This window comes from Chaetura pelagica, unplaced genomic scaffold, assembly GCF_000747805.2.
Source record: "Chaetura pelagica isolate M959 unplaced genomic scaffold, ChaPel_1.0 scaffold356, whole genome shotgun sequence".
NCBI classification, from domain to species: domain Eukaryota; kingdom Metazoa; phylum Chordata; class Aves; order Apodiformes; family Apodidae; genus Chaetura; species Chaetura pelagica.
The window spans coordinates 7,042,703-7,057,518 of NW_009953964.1; the positions used below are offsets into that span (position 1 = coordinate 7,042,703).

The window sequence follows — 14,816 nt, forward strand, 5'->3', positions numbered from 1 at the left end:
TGCAGCATCAGGCCCTCACCCTCACAGCCCTGCCAGCATCCCTGTGAAAGCTGCCTGAAATTTATGTGAAGCTGATGTAGGCTTGCATGAAAATGAAGTATGCTGGAAGTCTGCAGTCTGAATACAGCTGCCTCTGCAGTGCGTGGAGGGGCAGGCAGGATGTGAGCATCTTCCAGGCTTCATTGCAGGGTGGCTGTGTAAGCTCACACCTCCAGGGCAGCTGAGGAGTCCATGACTCTGCACCTGCCCTGGCTTTGGGGCTGGGCTTGGAGAGCAAATGGTACTGGAGAGAGTAGTGAGGATGCACTTCTGATGGTATCACCCTCTGCACCAAGAACTGTCAGGATGAGATGACTGGACCAGGGAAAATGCAATAGATGTCATAGCAGGTAGAGCTGCCCGCTCCCCTTGTTTGCACCCAGTGACAATGGTCCCATACTCACCATGTGACCTTCACCTCTGCCACTAAGTTTCTTCCTAAGGAAAACTGAGTGTTGTCCTTTCAACCTTGCAGGATTTTGGAGGAGGGCAGCCAGGATTTGAAGGCTGGGATATGTAGGTCTTAGGGCAGTGGGCTGGCTGAGACTCATGGGAAAGCTCTGGCACTGAAAAGAGTTAAATTGCACATGAAGACAAAGAAAAGAGAGAAAAATAAGAGATTAGTTGGTCACTGTGAGCCTGGTTGAGTCTGGCTTTGCTCTGTGGGGCACCACATTCTGCCTTCCTGGTTTCTGGCAGCTGGGGCAGTGGTCCTTTCCTACAGGAACTGACTTCTCCCTGCCCATGTTTTGCAGCCACAGGCCTGCCCCAAGCTGTCCTGAGCACAGCTGCTGTGTGCAAGAGGCTGATCCAGAGCTGCTTGCTCAGCTCTGCCATTTTCTGCCTGATACAGCCCTGTATGTGCTGAGCACTCCTTCCCTCAGGCTTTTAATCTCTCTGGACCTCAAGGACTGGTCTCAACCTACAGCAATGGCTGGTGCTTGGCACACTCCTCTTCAGAGTCGTGTCCCTCTGCAGTAGAAGCAGGTTCCTGAGGTCCATCAGGTGTTGTGTGTACAAGCAGTGCTTTCCTATACTGGCTTTGTGTGCATTGTCTTGCCTCTTTGGTGCCTGGTGGGCAGGCAGAAGTGACTGTCCTCCCTTGCATCCCTGCTTGGTCCTGTACTCTCTTCCCCTACCTGGTCCTTGCCCATGGAAATACCTCCAGCCCTTTAAGAGCTGTGGTGCTCCCATGGCCTTTTGATTTCCAATGCAGCTATGACTCTGACCCCCTGTCCCTGCTCCTGATGCCTTGAGAGCAGCTGCAGTTCTTCAGTATTCCCATCATCATTTGCTGGCCTTTTTTGCTCTATGCCTCATAACAGGCAAGAACATTGTTATTAAGGGCAACAGTTCAAAATACTATTGGTCATGCTTCCCCTTGAGTGACCTTGTGGAGCTGCTCTGAGCTGAGATCTTCTGAGCTCTGGTCCTTCTTATTTCAGGAGTTATGAGTTTCTGGAGTGCTTCGTGCTGTTCTTTTTCTGTTAATGTGATGAGGGCAGACAACTGGGAAGACTATGCAGAAGGGAAAGGGGAGAGGAAACAAGCTCTGTGCTTGGGGTGAAATTGGCTGCCAGGCTTTTGGTGTACAGGTAAACCCTGTTCCCTCCTGTCCTGTATGGTATTAGTTGATCCAGGTCATCTGCAGACAAGAAATGTTCATACATCTGATAATGGAAAAAAGAATTGGAAGGGGCCCCATGTGATCCTTGGTTCATCATTTCTCTGCAAGGAAGGGAAGTAAAAGAAAAACTTCCGAGAAGTAACAGCTGATCATTTGGTGCTTGAGCAACTCTTAGCTGAATGCAAGCAGAAACCACAGCAGTGGTGCTGTGTAGGGTGGGAGGAGATCTCTGAGTTTAGAGACATCAAGAAACATACCTGTGCTTGAGTCTTCCTCTCTTGCTTCTGCACAATTCCTGTGTCTCATGTGTAACTGCACAGTTACAGCACTGGCTGCCACTCACCCTTTTCCCTCCCATCTCCTTCACCCTTGGGAGCAAACCCACCTGGAAGAATCATTTGGGCTGATTTTAGTGATGGAGGGGCTTCACCACCCAGAAGTGAGGGCAGCTTGGACCCATGTACTGGGTGCCTGTGCTGGGGCCTTTGCTGGGGCCTTTGCCAAGCCCTGCTGATAATGGGCACCTGCACACTGAGAGTTTGGGGATGGAGGTTCCCTGGTTGCTGCTGACCCCAACGTGGGCTTTGGGTGCAACTTCTGTAGCAGGATCGGGCCCTCTGTGGACCTAGTGGATTGTGTCCAGAGGAAGCCAATGAGAATGATCAGAGGGCTGGAGCACCTCTCTTATGAAGACAGGCTGAGGGAGCTGGGGCTGTTCAGCCTGAAGAAGAGAAGACTCTGGGGAGACCTCACAGTGAGTGACCTTCCAATACCTGAAAGGGGCCTATAAGAAGGCTGGGGAAGAGCTGTGCACAAGGGTGTGTAATAGTAGGACAGGGGTCATGGTTTCAGGCTAGAGAAGGGTAGGTTTAGGTTGGACATGAAGAAAAAGTTTTTTAATATGAGGGTGGTGGATACTGGAACACATTGCCTAGAGAGGTGGTGGGGGCCCCATCCCTGGAGACATTCAAGGTCAGGCTTGATGGGGCACTGAGCAAGATGTTCTTGCTTACTGTAGGGGGTTGGACTAAAAGACCTTTAGAGGTCCCTTCCAACCCAAGACATTCTATGATTCTATGACCTTGTCTATCTGGGAAAGTTAGAAGAGGGAAAGCCAGCAGGCCAGTGACCCTGACTTCTGCTTGGGGAAAAGAAACCCATTTTTCTTCCTCTTCTCTTTCCTGTCATTTCATTATTCTTCCTTTGTGGTAAGGCAGCACTTGGAAATATTATCAACTTTCTCCTTTGCTTCTCCCTCTCAGCTGTGTAAGGAAGTGCCACCAGCCTGTTTCCCATCACCAGTTCTCCCTGGCTGGCTGCAGAGTCCCAGAGCACAAGTTCCCAGTTTGCTCAGGAGCTGCACTTCTGTGTGAGTAAAGAGCACATCTCTGCCTCAGTCTCTCTGTGTTTGGACAAACACGTCTGCCACACCAGACACTTCCTCTCCACCCTTTTGTACACACCTGCAACTACATTTACGAAATGCTGTAACTTTGCACTCTTTATTAGCTCCTGGGAAGCTGAAAAGGCAAACCCAGGAGCTTCAGTCTTGTATTTGTGCTCATCCATTCCTCTGTGTCTCCTGTGTAATGTCACATCTGATCCCCAGGGCAGGCACGATGCTGGCTGAGAGCTTCAAATGCCTCTGCCCTTTGGTTCACCTCCCTACCTTCTCTTTTTGGTGTCTTGAGACTGTGTTTCTGGGACAGGATCAAGGGCATATGCTGCAGGAGAGCATGAGTGTGGCTTCTTTGCTGGCACGCTGGAAACTGGGAGTCAAAGGACACCTTATCTACTGGGTGGAAAGTTTCTGGTCTGCTTATCAGGCACTGCCTAGAAGTCAGATTAAAGTCTGGGGAGTAGCAGTCTGCACCGTGGCAGACAGCACACTGCTCTGTTCTGATGCTCAGGTGTGTGAATGCCTTGGGGCATGGCAGTGGGCAGGTGGCTCAGCCCTGTGGGGACACAGGTGCCCAGGGAGGGGACTGGTGCCACAGCCTGGCACAAAGTTCACTCACCTTGCACCCATCCTCTTCCCTCGCTGCACCCACACCCCTCCGAGGGAACTGACCCCTGGGACGTGCTTGGGGTGATGCTGAGGGATTTTTTGGAGTCTTTGGCTCTAGCTTTACATGGGTATTCGTATTTCTAAAAGCATTTGCCAACCTAATTTTGGCTCTTTTTGCTCCTTTCCAGAGATGGGAATGGAATTTGCTGTTGGCTGAATTCTCTGCTGATGTAAAGCAGCAGCGCTGAGGGTGCCTGGCTCGGCTGGGAAGGGAGGCTGCAGAGCTGCTCTGCAGGGAGCTGTGGACACAGATCGTGGCTCCTGGGAAATTCCCAGCCTGGTGGTGGGTGCCCTGACTCTGCCCCAGAGCTAACATCCTGTTCTCCTCCCTGTCACCTTTCCTGAGCCTCTCACTGCTCTGTGGTGTGCCCAGGCTTTGCTGGCTGCCCACCACTAGAGAGGGGGACACAGCTGGTTTTTGGGAGCAGCTGCCCCTCATTTTGTCCAGCAAATTCTGGTGGCAAAATGGCCCCCATGACCCAGCAAAGCCAAGGATGTTTTGTGCTGCCAGTGAGCGGGTTGTTGTAGGGGTGGCCAGCCACACATGAAGCTGGAGTAGCTGGTTTTGTGTTGCCAGCACAGAGGGATGTGAGCTGGGTCACTACTGGTGGCGATGAACTTCTGAATGGCTGCAAAGAATAAGAGTTTCCTGGGCAATGATCTCCTGCTGGGGCATCAGCTTGTTGCTTAAAAGCTCATGGACAACGTGGGGTCCCCACTCTGCTTCAGCCTCTGAGGATGGACCTACCATCAAAGCCCTGCATGTAAGAAGACTTACCTCTTGAGGGCTCTGTCAGTCAGCAAAATCCCCTTCCCGTTCCTCATCTCCAGTTTCAGGGGTTTACCCTCCTGCCTGCATTTCTTTTCCCGGGAATGGGCCTTCTGGAGGGGAGGCAGGTGGGAGCTTCTGGGGCTTCCAGTCCTGCAGCAGTGCAGCAAGTTCTGGTAGGCCAGTCGGAAATCCCTGTTGAGTGTCCCATAGAGGATGGGGTTCAGGGCTGAGTTGGCATAGCCCAGCCAGAGGACAATGGACATGGGTGTGCCTTTCACCTTGCTGTCCCCCCACATTCCCCGGTATATGAACACTGTGAAATAGGGGAACCAGCACACAATGAAGGCTCCCATCACCACTGCCAGTGTCACAGTGGCTTTGTGCTCTTTCACCATGGGAGGCACGGGGCCATTGCTGCTGCTGCACCACGTGTGGTTTATCCTCTTGGCTTGCTCCCTTGCTATCTTGAATATCCGGTAGTAGGTGATGCACATGATGACCAAGGGGATGTAGAACGTGAGCAAGGCGTCCACTAGCCCGTACAGAGGGTTCACCTCCAGCTTGCATTCCTTGCTGCAGTTGGAGACTGTGTTTTGCACTCTTGTCCCATTGGTGTTCCAGCCCAGGTGGATGGGTAGGAAGGAGACCATCAGTGAAACTGCCCAAATAACAACCAAACCCACGGCCACTCGAGAGGGAGTGACCAGCTGGTTGTAGCGGAGAGGGGCGGTGACGGCAAAGTAGCGGTCCAGGCTGATCATGAAGAGGTTGAGGATGGAAGCTGTGCACAGCATGACGTCCAGGCTGGTGTAGATGTTGCAAAAAGTGCTGCCGAAGGGCCACTCTTTGGAGAGCTCATAGAAGGCAGAGAAGGGCAGCACCAGGAGGGCCAGCAGCAGGTCGGTGATGGCCAAGGAGACGATGATGCAGTTGGTCAAGCTGCGGAGCCGGTGGTCACGGGTGACGGCCAGACAGACGATGATGTTACCGCACAGAGTGACCACGATCAGGAGGACAAGGCAGGTCCCAATCAGCAGCTGCAGGGGTTGGTCCAGGGGTTTTTGAGAGCTTGTATGGTTGTAACACGGATCCATAGTGCAGTTGCATGGATGGAGCAGGCCTGCTCTCACCAGCTCCAAAGCTACTTGGCACAAGTGTCTACCAGGCAGCCCTAGAAACCTTTCCAAAGTGACCTTGGGCCTACCTTGGAAAACATTGAGGAGTCACTTCATGTGTTCAGCCTTGTACACTAGGAGTGATGTGGCCCTGTGACTTGCTTGTGCCCATTGGCTCTATTTTGGAGCTCAGTGCTGGAGCTGATCCCCTGCAGCAGCTCATGGGTCTCAGCTGCTCCTGTTTCCTCTCCTGCTTTCTCCTTTTCTCTGAATGACCTTGGGGTCAGGTCCTGGAGGGTCTCAGGTTCTCTGCATGCTTGCTTGGTGACAGTGGTCAGCAGTGCTCCAGCAGGGACAGAGCTTTGCCACCTCCTGAGGACAATCTGCAAAGAAAACAACTCACAGCTGCAATGGTCAGAAGTCCTTTCAGCTGCCCCTCAAAACCCTCCAGAAGAGGGCTTCTGCACCTCCCTGGATGCTCCAGCCCACTTAAACCTGAGTTGGAAAGTCCCTGGGCAGTCAGGCACACACATCTGTGCCAGATGGTCTCCCCCAGCCCCAGGGGTGCCCACGTAACCTTGGAATGTTGAGAGAAGGGCAGGGATTTTAGAGGCACCAAGAGGCACAAAAACAAAGACTGTGAGGACATGAGAAAGCAGCTGTGCTTTTCTTATGCTGTCTAGCAAAATCAGTCACCAATTACATAATTTTGGCAGCTCAGCTGTGGCTGTAAGTCCCATTAAACTTTGTCTTTGTATCTGCACTTTGCAGCAGCCCATGCTGTTGGTCCCTGCTGCCAGGAACCACACTGGCTCCTGCAGTCTGGAGAGGAAATCCTTGCTTTGCTGAGTAAAAGAGGGATCCATTTGTCAGTGGTGCAATGTCCTGGGGTGGAAGTGGCTGGAAAGGGTGCTGACAGCTGCTGGCAATGGGACTGATTAGGCTGAAGGGCAGTATGGAAGTTTGCTGTTCAAGGGGAATTCGCATGGAGCTAGTCCTGCTGTGGGACAGGAACACAGAATACAGAACATGTAGGCTGACTTTTTATTACTATTTTCTCTCTGGATGCAAATAACAAAGCTGTATTTTTCAAGAGCAGAAACAACACAGCAAACCCCTCTAACCTCCAAAAGAGCTTTTAGCTGCTGATTACAGTGGTCTCCAGGGCCAGGCTGCGACCAGATTCAAAGGGGCCTCAGTTACTGTGCAACTGCAAGTTACACCCACGTTGGGAAGGTGTCTGAAGGGAAACTGAGGCACTGAAGGGACAGGAGAGAGGTGGCTTGGAGCAGGCTGAGGACCCAACTGCCTGTGCTAGGACCTCATGAGCTGCCTGTGCCACAGCAGTGGTCTCTCCCTATGCAATTCCCTGGTGAGGTGATGGGTCTCCTCATCCTCCCTGATGTGCTGGTGGGGGCAGCTGTGCTGGTCCCTGTCGGTGGTGCTGGATCCAGCTCTATGCAGCCCATGGAACAGCAGTGAAGCCCTCCCTCGTGGTGCACAGGCTTGTGCAGGGAGGTAGAGCTGATTCTTCAGTGGGCACAACAGGCTGCAGAGGTGGATCAAACAGAAGAAACTCCAGGAATGGAAAAGGTCCAGCCTTGGCAGAGGACAGAGGTGAGATTATAAAGTTAAACTCTCACTGTAAGAACCAGGTAACAATGTGGAGGGGGCTGAAATACTCTGGAGACATTTTATGTCTTTGATTCAAGGTTAAAGGTATAGGCACCAAGGGTGGGGGTTACACTGGGGAGACTCCATGCTTAGTAAATAAGCAGTGATTGCCAGGAGCTGTACAGCAGTGAGATTAGAGCTGATACCTGCAGCCCTGCTGCTTCTTAAGGAATTGAGGGGAAAAAAAAAAAAAAAAAAGACAAGTGATGAACTAGCCTGTGGGAAGCCTTCTGCTGAGCAGAGCAAACTCACTGCTAGACAGGGAGTCCTCTGAATCTGGGCGCTGGGATTAAGGCTGTGGGGAGAAGGATGCGGCGCTCTCAGCGTGCGGAGCTGTTCTCGCCTCCTGCTGCAGCGCCGGCTCTTGCCATGGAGAGCTCTTTGTTCAGGCACAAAAGGAGTGTGGAACAAGCTGAGCGCTGCCTGCTCGGTGATGGCAACGACGAGAACAGGTTGTTCTCAGAGAAGGGTATTTCCAAGTGAAAGGGATGTTTTTTCACTGCTTTCAACATGTGGAAATGGCAGGGTAAATTATAGGAGGAGTAGAACACATAAAATGCTGGGGGTGGATTGCAGCCTCCTACGTGGCTGCTTCACCACACTTCACCAACCTGTTCCTGCCACCAGCTCTCATGGGCTCTGGTGGGTCCCAGCTCCACGTGTGTCCCAGCTCTGGGCACATCAGCATGTTCAGCACCTGCCATGGTGCTGGCAGTGCCACAGAGCAGCCCTGCACTGAAGACCTGGCCAGAAGTAGTTTTGTTTCTTATTACTTTTTCTGATTAGCTCAGGACAAGAAATGGGCACTTTCCACCTTTCCGCCCCCGCCCCTTGGTGAGGGAGTAGAAAGAATTTCCAAGCGAGAAATGGAGCCACTGGGCTGAGCTGTAGTAGGGAGGAGCAGGAGTCCCCAAATGAAGGGGACAGAGGTGTCCCCGTCCCTGAAGAGGAGTCCAGATGGACCTGAACTCTTGGCAGTTCACACCTCTGCACATTAGGGCAGCTGCCTGCAAACCCCTGGGACTTTGTTCCTCCATGGGACAGGGCAGGACCTGCTTCCTGCCAGTTTGGATGTGTGATATTGCAACACTGTGGTGTGGGGATGAGAGGCTTTCCTGTACCCCTTGGTCAAATTGTCTTATGGAAACATTCCCCAAAGTGGGCACGGTCTCCAGATGTGGCTTTGCAGGAAAAGCAGGCTGGAGGCTCGTATGGACAGGGGGCTGTGGGGTCAGCCTGCTGCTGTCAGAGTGAAGTCCACAGGGCAATGCACCCAGATCCAGGCTCTCTCCTGCAGCACGGGCCCTCTGGGACTCCACATCTGTCCCTGATTTTCTGCCCAGGTCACTCACAGCCACCTTTAGTACCAGGTCCTGTGTCCTCTGCTCCTGTTGCGTTTTGGCAGAGTGAGCTTGTTTCCTCCTTGGTGTAGCAGCTGTTTCCCCGTGGCAGCCTTCCTGGCAATAGTCTGAATAAATTATACCCTTTCAGTCTTATCTCACTAGGCAGCTTTTACATTTACCTGATTATCCTCATTATCACAGCCTGGACCTGTTCCTAGTTCAAAATCACCCTCCTGCCAGTGAGGGACCAGAGTAGGGCATTGCTTCTGGGTCATCCTTCTAGTGCCTTTTCCAGTGGTGCTGGTGGTCTGATGGACACTCTCTGCTGTGAAGACTTGTCAGGTTGCATTTGTTTTGTTGCAGTCATTGCGGGGTTCCCTAAAAGCCAGATATTTTTCTCATGGTGTTTTCAGCTGCTTAGACTACCAATTTTTGCTCTTAGTTCCTAATACGATCTTAGGCCAGCTTGTGGTGCTTGTGTTGATCTTTGGATCCCCTGATTCTTCTCCTGTAGAACTTAGTCCCTTGCCCGGTTCAAAATTTGTCCCAAGTTTCTCACCAGTGCATTTTCTTAAACTCATGTTTTCTGAGCCAAGATCACGAATGTAAACCTTTAAATAAAATGTATCTCTAGGCTGATCTTTAAGGAACTCTATTAGTAACCTTTTCCAGAGCATTAATGATCCTTCCATTGGAATGTGCTATTGTCTCCCTGTGAGCCTTCTTACAATTCTCATAGTAATTTCTGCCTGAATAGGTACTTGCAGCCTGTGTTGCAGCCTGTTACATTTAATCTGTGTTCCCATTTTAAAAAGGTAATTCTCTCTTCTGGGGAAGAGTACTGTGATTTATCCATGGGAGATTTCTGTTGCATTTTACCCTTCTATTTCTCCTCCCCATCTTTCAGTGCCCTTTCCTCCAGCATCATTTATTCCAGCACTTTGTGCACTTTTGCAGTAGGACTAATGGGATGCAACACCCATTCCGGCAGTGTAGGTAATATGTTTGCTGCTCTCTGTTTGTGTGCTTCTACTTCTGGCATAACAGGCTTGTTTATAATCTACTAAAAGCCCAGGTACACTTGGCATCATGAGTGGATATATGGGCAGAAAGGGGCACTCAGTGAGCGCCTGAATGTGGCAGCCTGTCTTTGGGAAGCGTTTCCCTCTCCCTGAAAGGGCACCAACTGTGATGGCTGGGGGCACAGGAGAAGCTCTGCATGAAGCATTTTAGCTCTGTCCTGGGGACAGAGAGGCTCAGCTCTCACACAGGCCTTGAATGTCACTCTGCCTGCTGCGCTAACTTCTTTTCGAGCAAAGTGGCAGCAGAAGTCACTCAGGAGCAAAGCAAATTCCCTGGCCCTGCAGAGCTTGCAGCAGAGCACCACAGCTCTTTCTAAAATTGTGTTCAAGTGCTTCCAGAGATTAAACATCTGGGCACAATGTGAGAGGTACTTCAGACAAGGCTGTGAGATGGGCTGGAGGGTGGGGATTTCTTCTGGTCTTAAAGGGGATGTTTGATTTTCTATGGTGGGGAGTGGGTCAGGGCCAGGAACTTCAGGGACCCTGGCAAAGGGCTGCTTCAGTCCTCTGCCACAGCCATGAGCCTGTCTCACAAAAGGACAAGCCCAAATTTGCCAGAGTTTAGGCTTGAAGGCAATGTGAGTGGGCACAAGAGTGGTGCAGAAACCAGCTTGCCTTGCTGTTGGGCCTTGGTAAGGTTGATGGGCTGTTTCTAGTTTATGAGCAGCTTTTCTAGAAGGGGCTGCGCTCCTCCCCACACCTCCCATGTGGTGCTGCACCCCATAGCATCCCCCAACCCAACTCTGCTCAGTTAGCCCCTTGTTCCCTTGTTTCCATCTCTTCCTTGCAACTGCTCATCTCCCCTCTGCTCCCCAGGGCAGGGCTGTTGGGTGTGGAGCTCCCAGGTGCTCACCCATGCCTTGAGTGGGCATACACAGCTCAGCCTTATTTTTTGGCAGAGCCCCTTTGCAACCTTTCTAGGGCTCTGGGTGGGGACACTGGGGTCCAATGTGGCTGCATCCCCAGACACTTTTGTCCCTGCTCCTCAGTCTCCCCTGGAGCCTGGTGGTCTCTCTGCCCCATCCCAGCCTGAACCCTGCCTGATACACAGCAGCAACTACTGCCTCTGGCATGAGCAGAGGGGCTGAGGGAAACGGGACACAATTGCCACCACCTCTGCATGAATCGTCCTCAGGAGGAAAAGGGCTCTGTGGGTAAGAGGCAGTTTGGGACCCCTGAAAGCAGAACCTGAAAAAGTATGCAGAAACCAGCAGAGCAGTCAGCAGTTTGAAAGTTTGCTTTGCAGAAGGTGTCCGTGAAAGGGGAAACAAAAGTGCTGGGCTTATGGGGTGTGCTTGGAGCTGTGTGAGTTCCCAGCAGAAGTCCCAGGGTCCAGCAACTTGCAGAAGCCTATTCCAGAACAGCAAGCACTGCATCCCTGGGGGACTACCCACCCCTCCTGTGCCAGGGATAGAGCCCAGCATGGGGGTACCCTGCCCTGCAGAGCCAGCTGTGCCCCTGCATGGGGGTGCCCTGCCCTAGCAGATGCCCACCAACAGCCCGGGTGTGGAGGGGCTCTGGCAGCTCGGTACAAGAAGTTGGCTCAGCAGCAAACCTTGTGGGGAGGCTGCTGGGGCAGAGATGCTTTGTATTTGCAGATGCCCGGGCAGGAGCTGCTCTGCACCCCGGGTACGCTCTGCCCGTGCTCTCCTTCTGACCCTGGTGTTCTCAGCTCTGGTGGATCCTGCCAAAAACAGCCAGCAAAAGCCGCCAAACTGGTCTCTGCTTCAGGCACAGCAGGATTCCCTGTGAATCTCTTGCTCTGACCCCGATGGTCCGTTTGCTGGGTGCTCAGCGTGCCCCACCAGCTCTCCCAGATCTCACCTAGAGAGTGATGTACCAGCGTAACAACTAAGTGAAAAGTAAGGCAAAAGCTTTACCTGGGGAAGGTGCCGCTTTCCCGCAGCCCCGGAGCAGGTAGGAGCCCTCGTTGGCTTCAGTGCCTCCAACTTTCCCCCGGCGTGTGCGGCTCGGTCTGTGAAGGCAGCAGCGTGTGCTGCGCTGCGAGCGGCTCCGCTCCCGCTCCCTCCCTCCTCGCACCAATATCCAGGCAGCGCCGCGACTGCATCATGAGTCAGACCACAAGTGGGTGGGATCAGAGCTGTGAACTCAGACGCTGAGGTTATCATCCGGCAAATTTGAAACGCTGAAAGTGAGCCGGTGTCCGGGCAGGAGGTGTGTCGGGCTCCTCCGGGCCGTGCCAGGCACAGAGAGGGGCGTGGGGTGCCTGTTGCCTCCCGCTGCTGCTTGCCTGTGGGCTGCTGTCCCCTTACTTGCTAAGGTGAAGGTTTCAGGGCCCTTGCTGGTCACTGGCTGTGTGCAAATCCTCCCACCCGGATGGCTTTTTGTTGCAGGCACATGCTTGCCTGCTGCTGGGAGGCCTGATGCCATCACTTGCTCCCAGTGCAAATCTGGCTTTGCAATTGATGTGACCCCCCCCAGAGCAAGGGCAGCTGAGCTTGGAGCTGAGATGGCTCAGAAGACACAGGGAAGATCAAGGTTCTCTGGTTGCAGTGGGAAGAGATAAGGAAAAAGGGTGGGTAGCTGCCAAATGAGAGGAGGAAACTGGAGCCCAGCAGATACTGGGGTGCAAATTGACTCCTAGTGCAACTCATGGTGGTAGGAGGAGCCCAGGTCAATGTGCCAGGGGTTCTGCACACAGCAGGGAGAGGTTTTGCCTGCTCCAGATCAGTGGCAGAGATGCTCCAGGCTGGGCATCTTTCTTGTGAGGCTACGTTTGCCTCTGCTGAGAATTGTCCCCTGGATGTGCAATGGCAGGGAGGAACTGCACCTAATGACAAGCAGTGACAGCCTTTTGTGTCTCTCAAAACTTTCATTTGTGGGTTTCAAAGCACTGTGTGAGTATCAACTGCCAGGCCAGCTGTGAGAGGACCTGTTTCCCCTTTTAGCTCTTCGTCTTGAGCTGAGCAGGTCCCAGGCTGTCAGCAGAGCCTGGCTGCCTCCCTGGATCCACATGGCCCTGAGAGTGGCAGGAGCAATGCACTGTGAGTGAGGGGCTTCAGCCCCCAACAGCTTCTTCTGAGCCCCCCAGGCAAATAGCCAGGGACTGACTTATTACAGTCTGGATGTTGCCATGGCCTTCCTAAGCTGGAAGGAGATGAATCCTGCTGCTGCTCCAGCTGGGCTGAGCTCCCCTAAAGCCCTGCACTGGGAACAGAGAGCACGTTCCAGCCTTCATCTCTGCCAAACGGGGATACCAGAAGCACTGGCACACAGACCAAAATGCCTTTGATGTGTTTATCTCTGCAAACCAAAGCCCAGATCTGTCTTTAATAAGCTTATGATCTGCTAGAGCTGGAGAGTTTTCCCACTGATAGGCAGCCGTGTAACGTGTCTGGGTAGCAGAGCTGTGAACTGGCTGCCTAGAGCTTCTCAAGTGGCTGGTGTGTGCAGCGTGTGGCCTTGCAGGGATCCCTCCTGCAAAACAAGATTCAAATCTGCTCAGGAATGTCTGCGTCACTTGAAGTCTCCAAGATGTTGATTTATTCCAGGGCCCCCTTGCTTGGCTGTGCCCTAGGAGGGGTCTGTCATCTTAAAGTCTCAGGACAGGAAGCACCATGTAGGGATAAAGGGCTCTAGTTTTTGGGGCAGGGTCCCTTCTCCAGCCTCTTCGCCCTAATCCTTCCCAATAACAGGTCCCTACTGCCTGGGCAGGAGAGCCTCACTGGGCAGGCTCTGAGCTCAGAGTGCTCCATCTTCTCAATGACTTTGGAGATCTTCAAGAGCTTAAACTCTCACCTGCAGGCAGTCAAGAGAGAGGGGTGGTTGCACTGTCCCCCCTGTGCTGTCTCCCCCAGCCAGGGACCAGGCTGGTAGCTGGAGCTGAGGTCAGGCTGCTGTGCCTGTCCTGGGCTGGATCCCTCATTCCCAGCTCTGCAGAAGGATGCTGGGTCCAGGGTGCTGGGGTTGTGGTGGTGCAGCCTTGGGCTTGCAGGGTCATCTGGGTCATGGGGAAACCCACCACTTCTGCTCAGGAGAGCCTCAAAATCTGACCTGGTACAATGGCTGGGTGACTGTGTGGACCTTCTGAGGGTCCACATGGGCTGGTGTGCTAGATCTGGGTAAACTGGAGAGTGTAGAACTGGAGATGTGAGAAAGTACATCCTGTGTGGACCATGTGGTGAAGTGCAGGGAAGCAGCTGGACCTGGAGTTGAAAGGAGCTGTGCAGGGCATTCCCAGTGGTGTGGGCTGCTGTGCACTGCACATCTGCAGAAACAACCTGTGAAATGGCATATGTAAAACCTGCTGAGGCTGTAGCTGGAAAACAGCAGTGGTGGCAAGCTCTGAAATGGAAAGAGGCATTTGAGACCCACCAGACCCCACCATATGTGCCCAGGCAGAACAGCCACCTTGGCCAGGCTCTCTGGGCTGCATGGAGAAGGCAGGAACCTGAGACACTTAGTAAACTGGGACATTCCCAAAGTGGCCTGTGGTGAGCTGAGAAGTGAGTGAGGAATGGCATGGAGAGGTCTTCTGATATCCTCTGTGTGTGTGTGTGCAAAGCAGAAGTTATTAAAAGTTACAGCAGTGCTGGGGGCTGGAAAAGTGGAAGAAAAGCTAGAGAAAGTCTGGGACTCCAGGAATAGGAATGTGAGATTTAGCAAATGCTGGAGCTCCTGAAAAGCCTCAGATGGTGAAGTTATGCCTGGAAGGTGGCAGCCAACCTGGGAGATCACATATGGCAGATCAGTTCTAAGAAGGACTCAGAGGTGCAGCTCTGTGCTGCTTCCCCAGCCTGGCCTGAGTCTGGAAAAGCCAAAAGAAGAGGGGAAAGTGAAATAGCAACTACCTAGAAAGAGAAGCATCTGGATGCAGAGCAGCTCCTTGGGCAGTGTGGGCAGAGCTGGCAGGGTGTCCCATGGGGTTTCAGAGAGATTTCTGTGAACTCTGGACTTGCGCTCAGTTGTTTCCCCTGGGAAAATAAAAATTAAAAAGCCACAGAAAGGCCCTGGCCTCGTCACTGCTGCTCTTCCTGGCTAGATGGGAAAGGGCAGCAACTTACGTGAATTACCCAAAGACTTTGATTTCCAGTGAATTATATACATGGTGAAAATAATAGGCACAGATCTTCCTC

General features: G+C 52.7%; 1 protein-coding gene across 1 annotated transcript; it reads right to left on the reverse strand.

Moving 5' to 3' along the window:
• Nucleotides 1–4,508: 4,508 nt before the first annotated feature.
• HRH2 (histamine receptor H2) lies at nt 4,509–5,600 on the reverse strand. Its single transcript, XM_010002111.1, has one exon. The coding sequence runs from the start codon at nt 5,598–5,600 to the stop codon at nt 4,509–4,511; it is 1,092 nt and encodes a 363-aa protein (XP_010000413.1).
• Between the last annotated feature and the right edge of the window lie 9,216 nt (nt 5,601–14,816).

What these genes read in the sequence shown, in the direction of transcription:
- HRH2 (XM_010002111.1), bottom strand. Translation starts at nt 5,600, where the DNA reads ATGGATCCGTGTTACAACCATACAAGCTCTCAAAAACCCCTGGACCAA.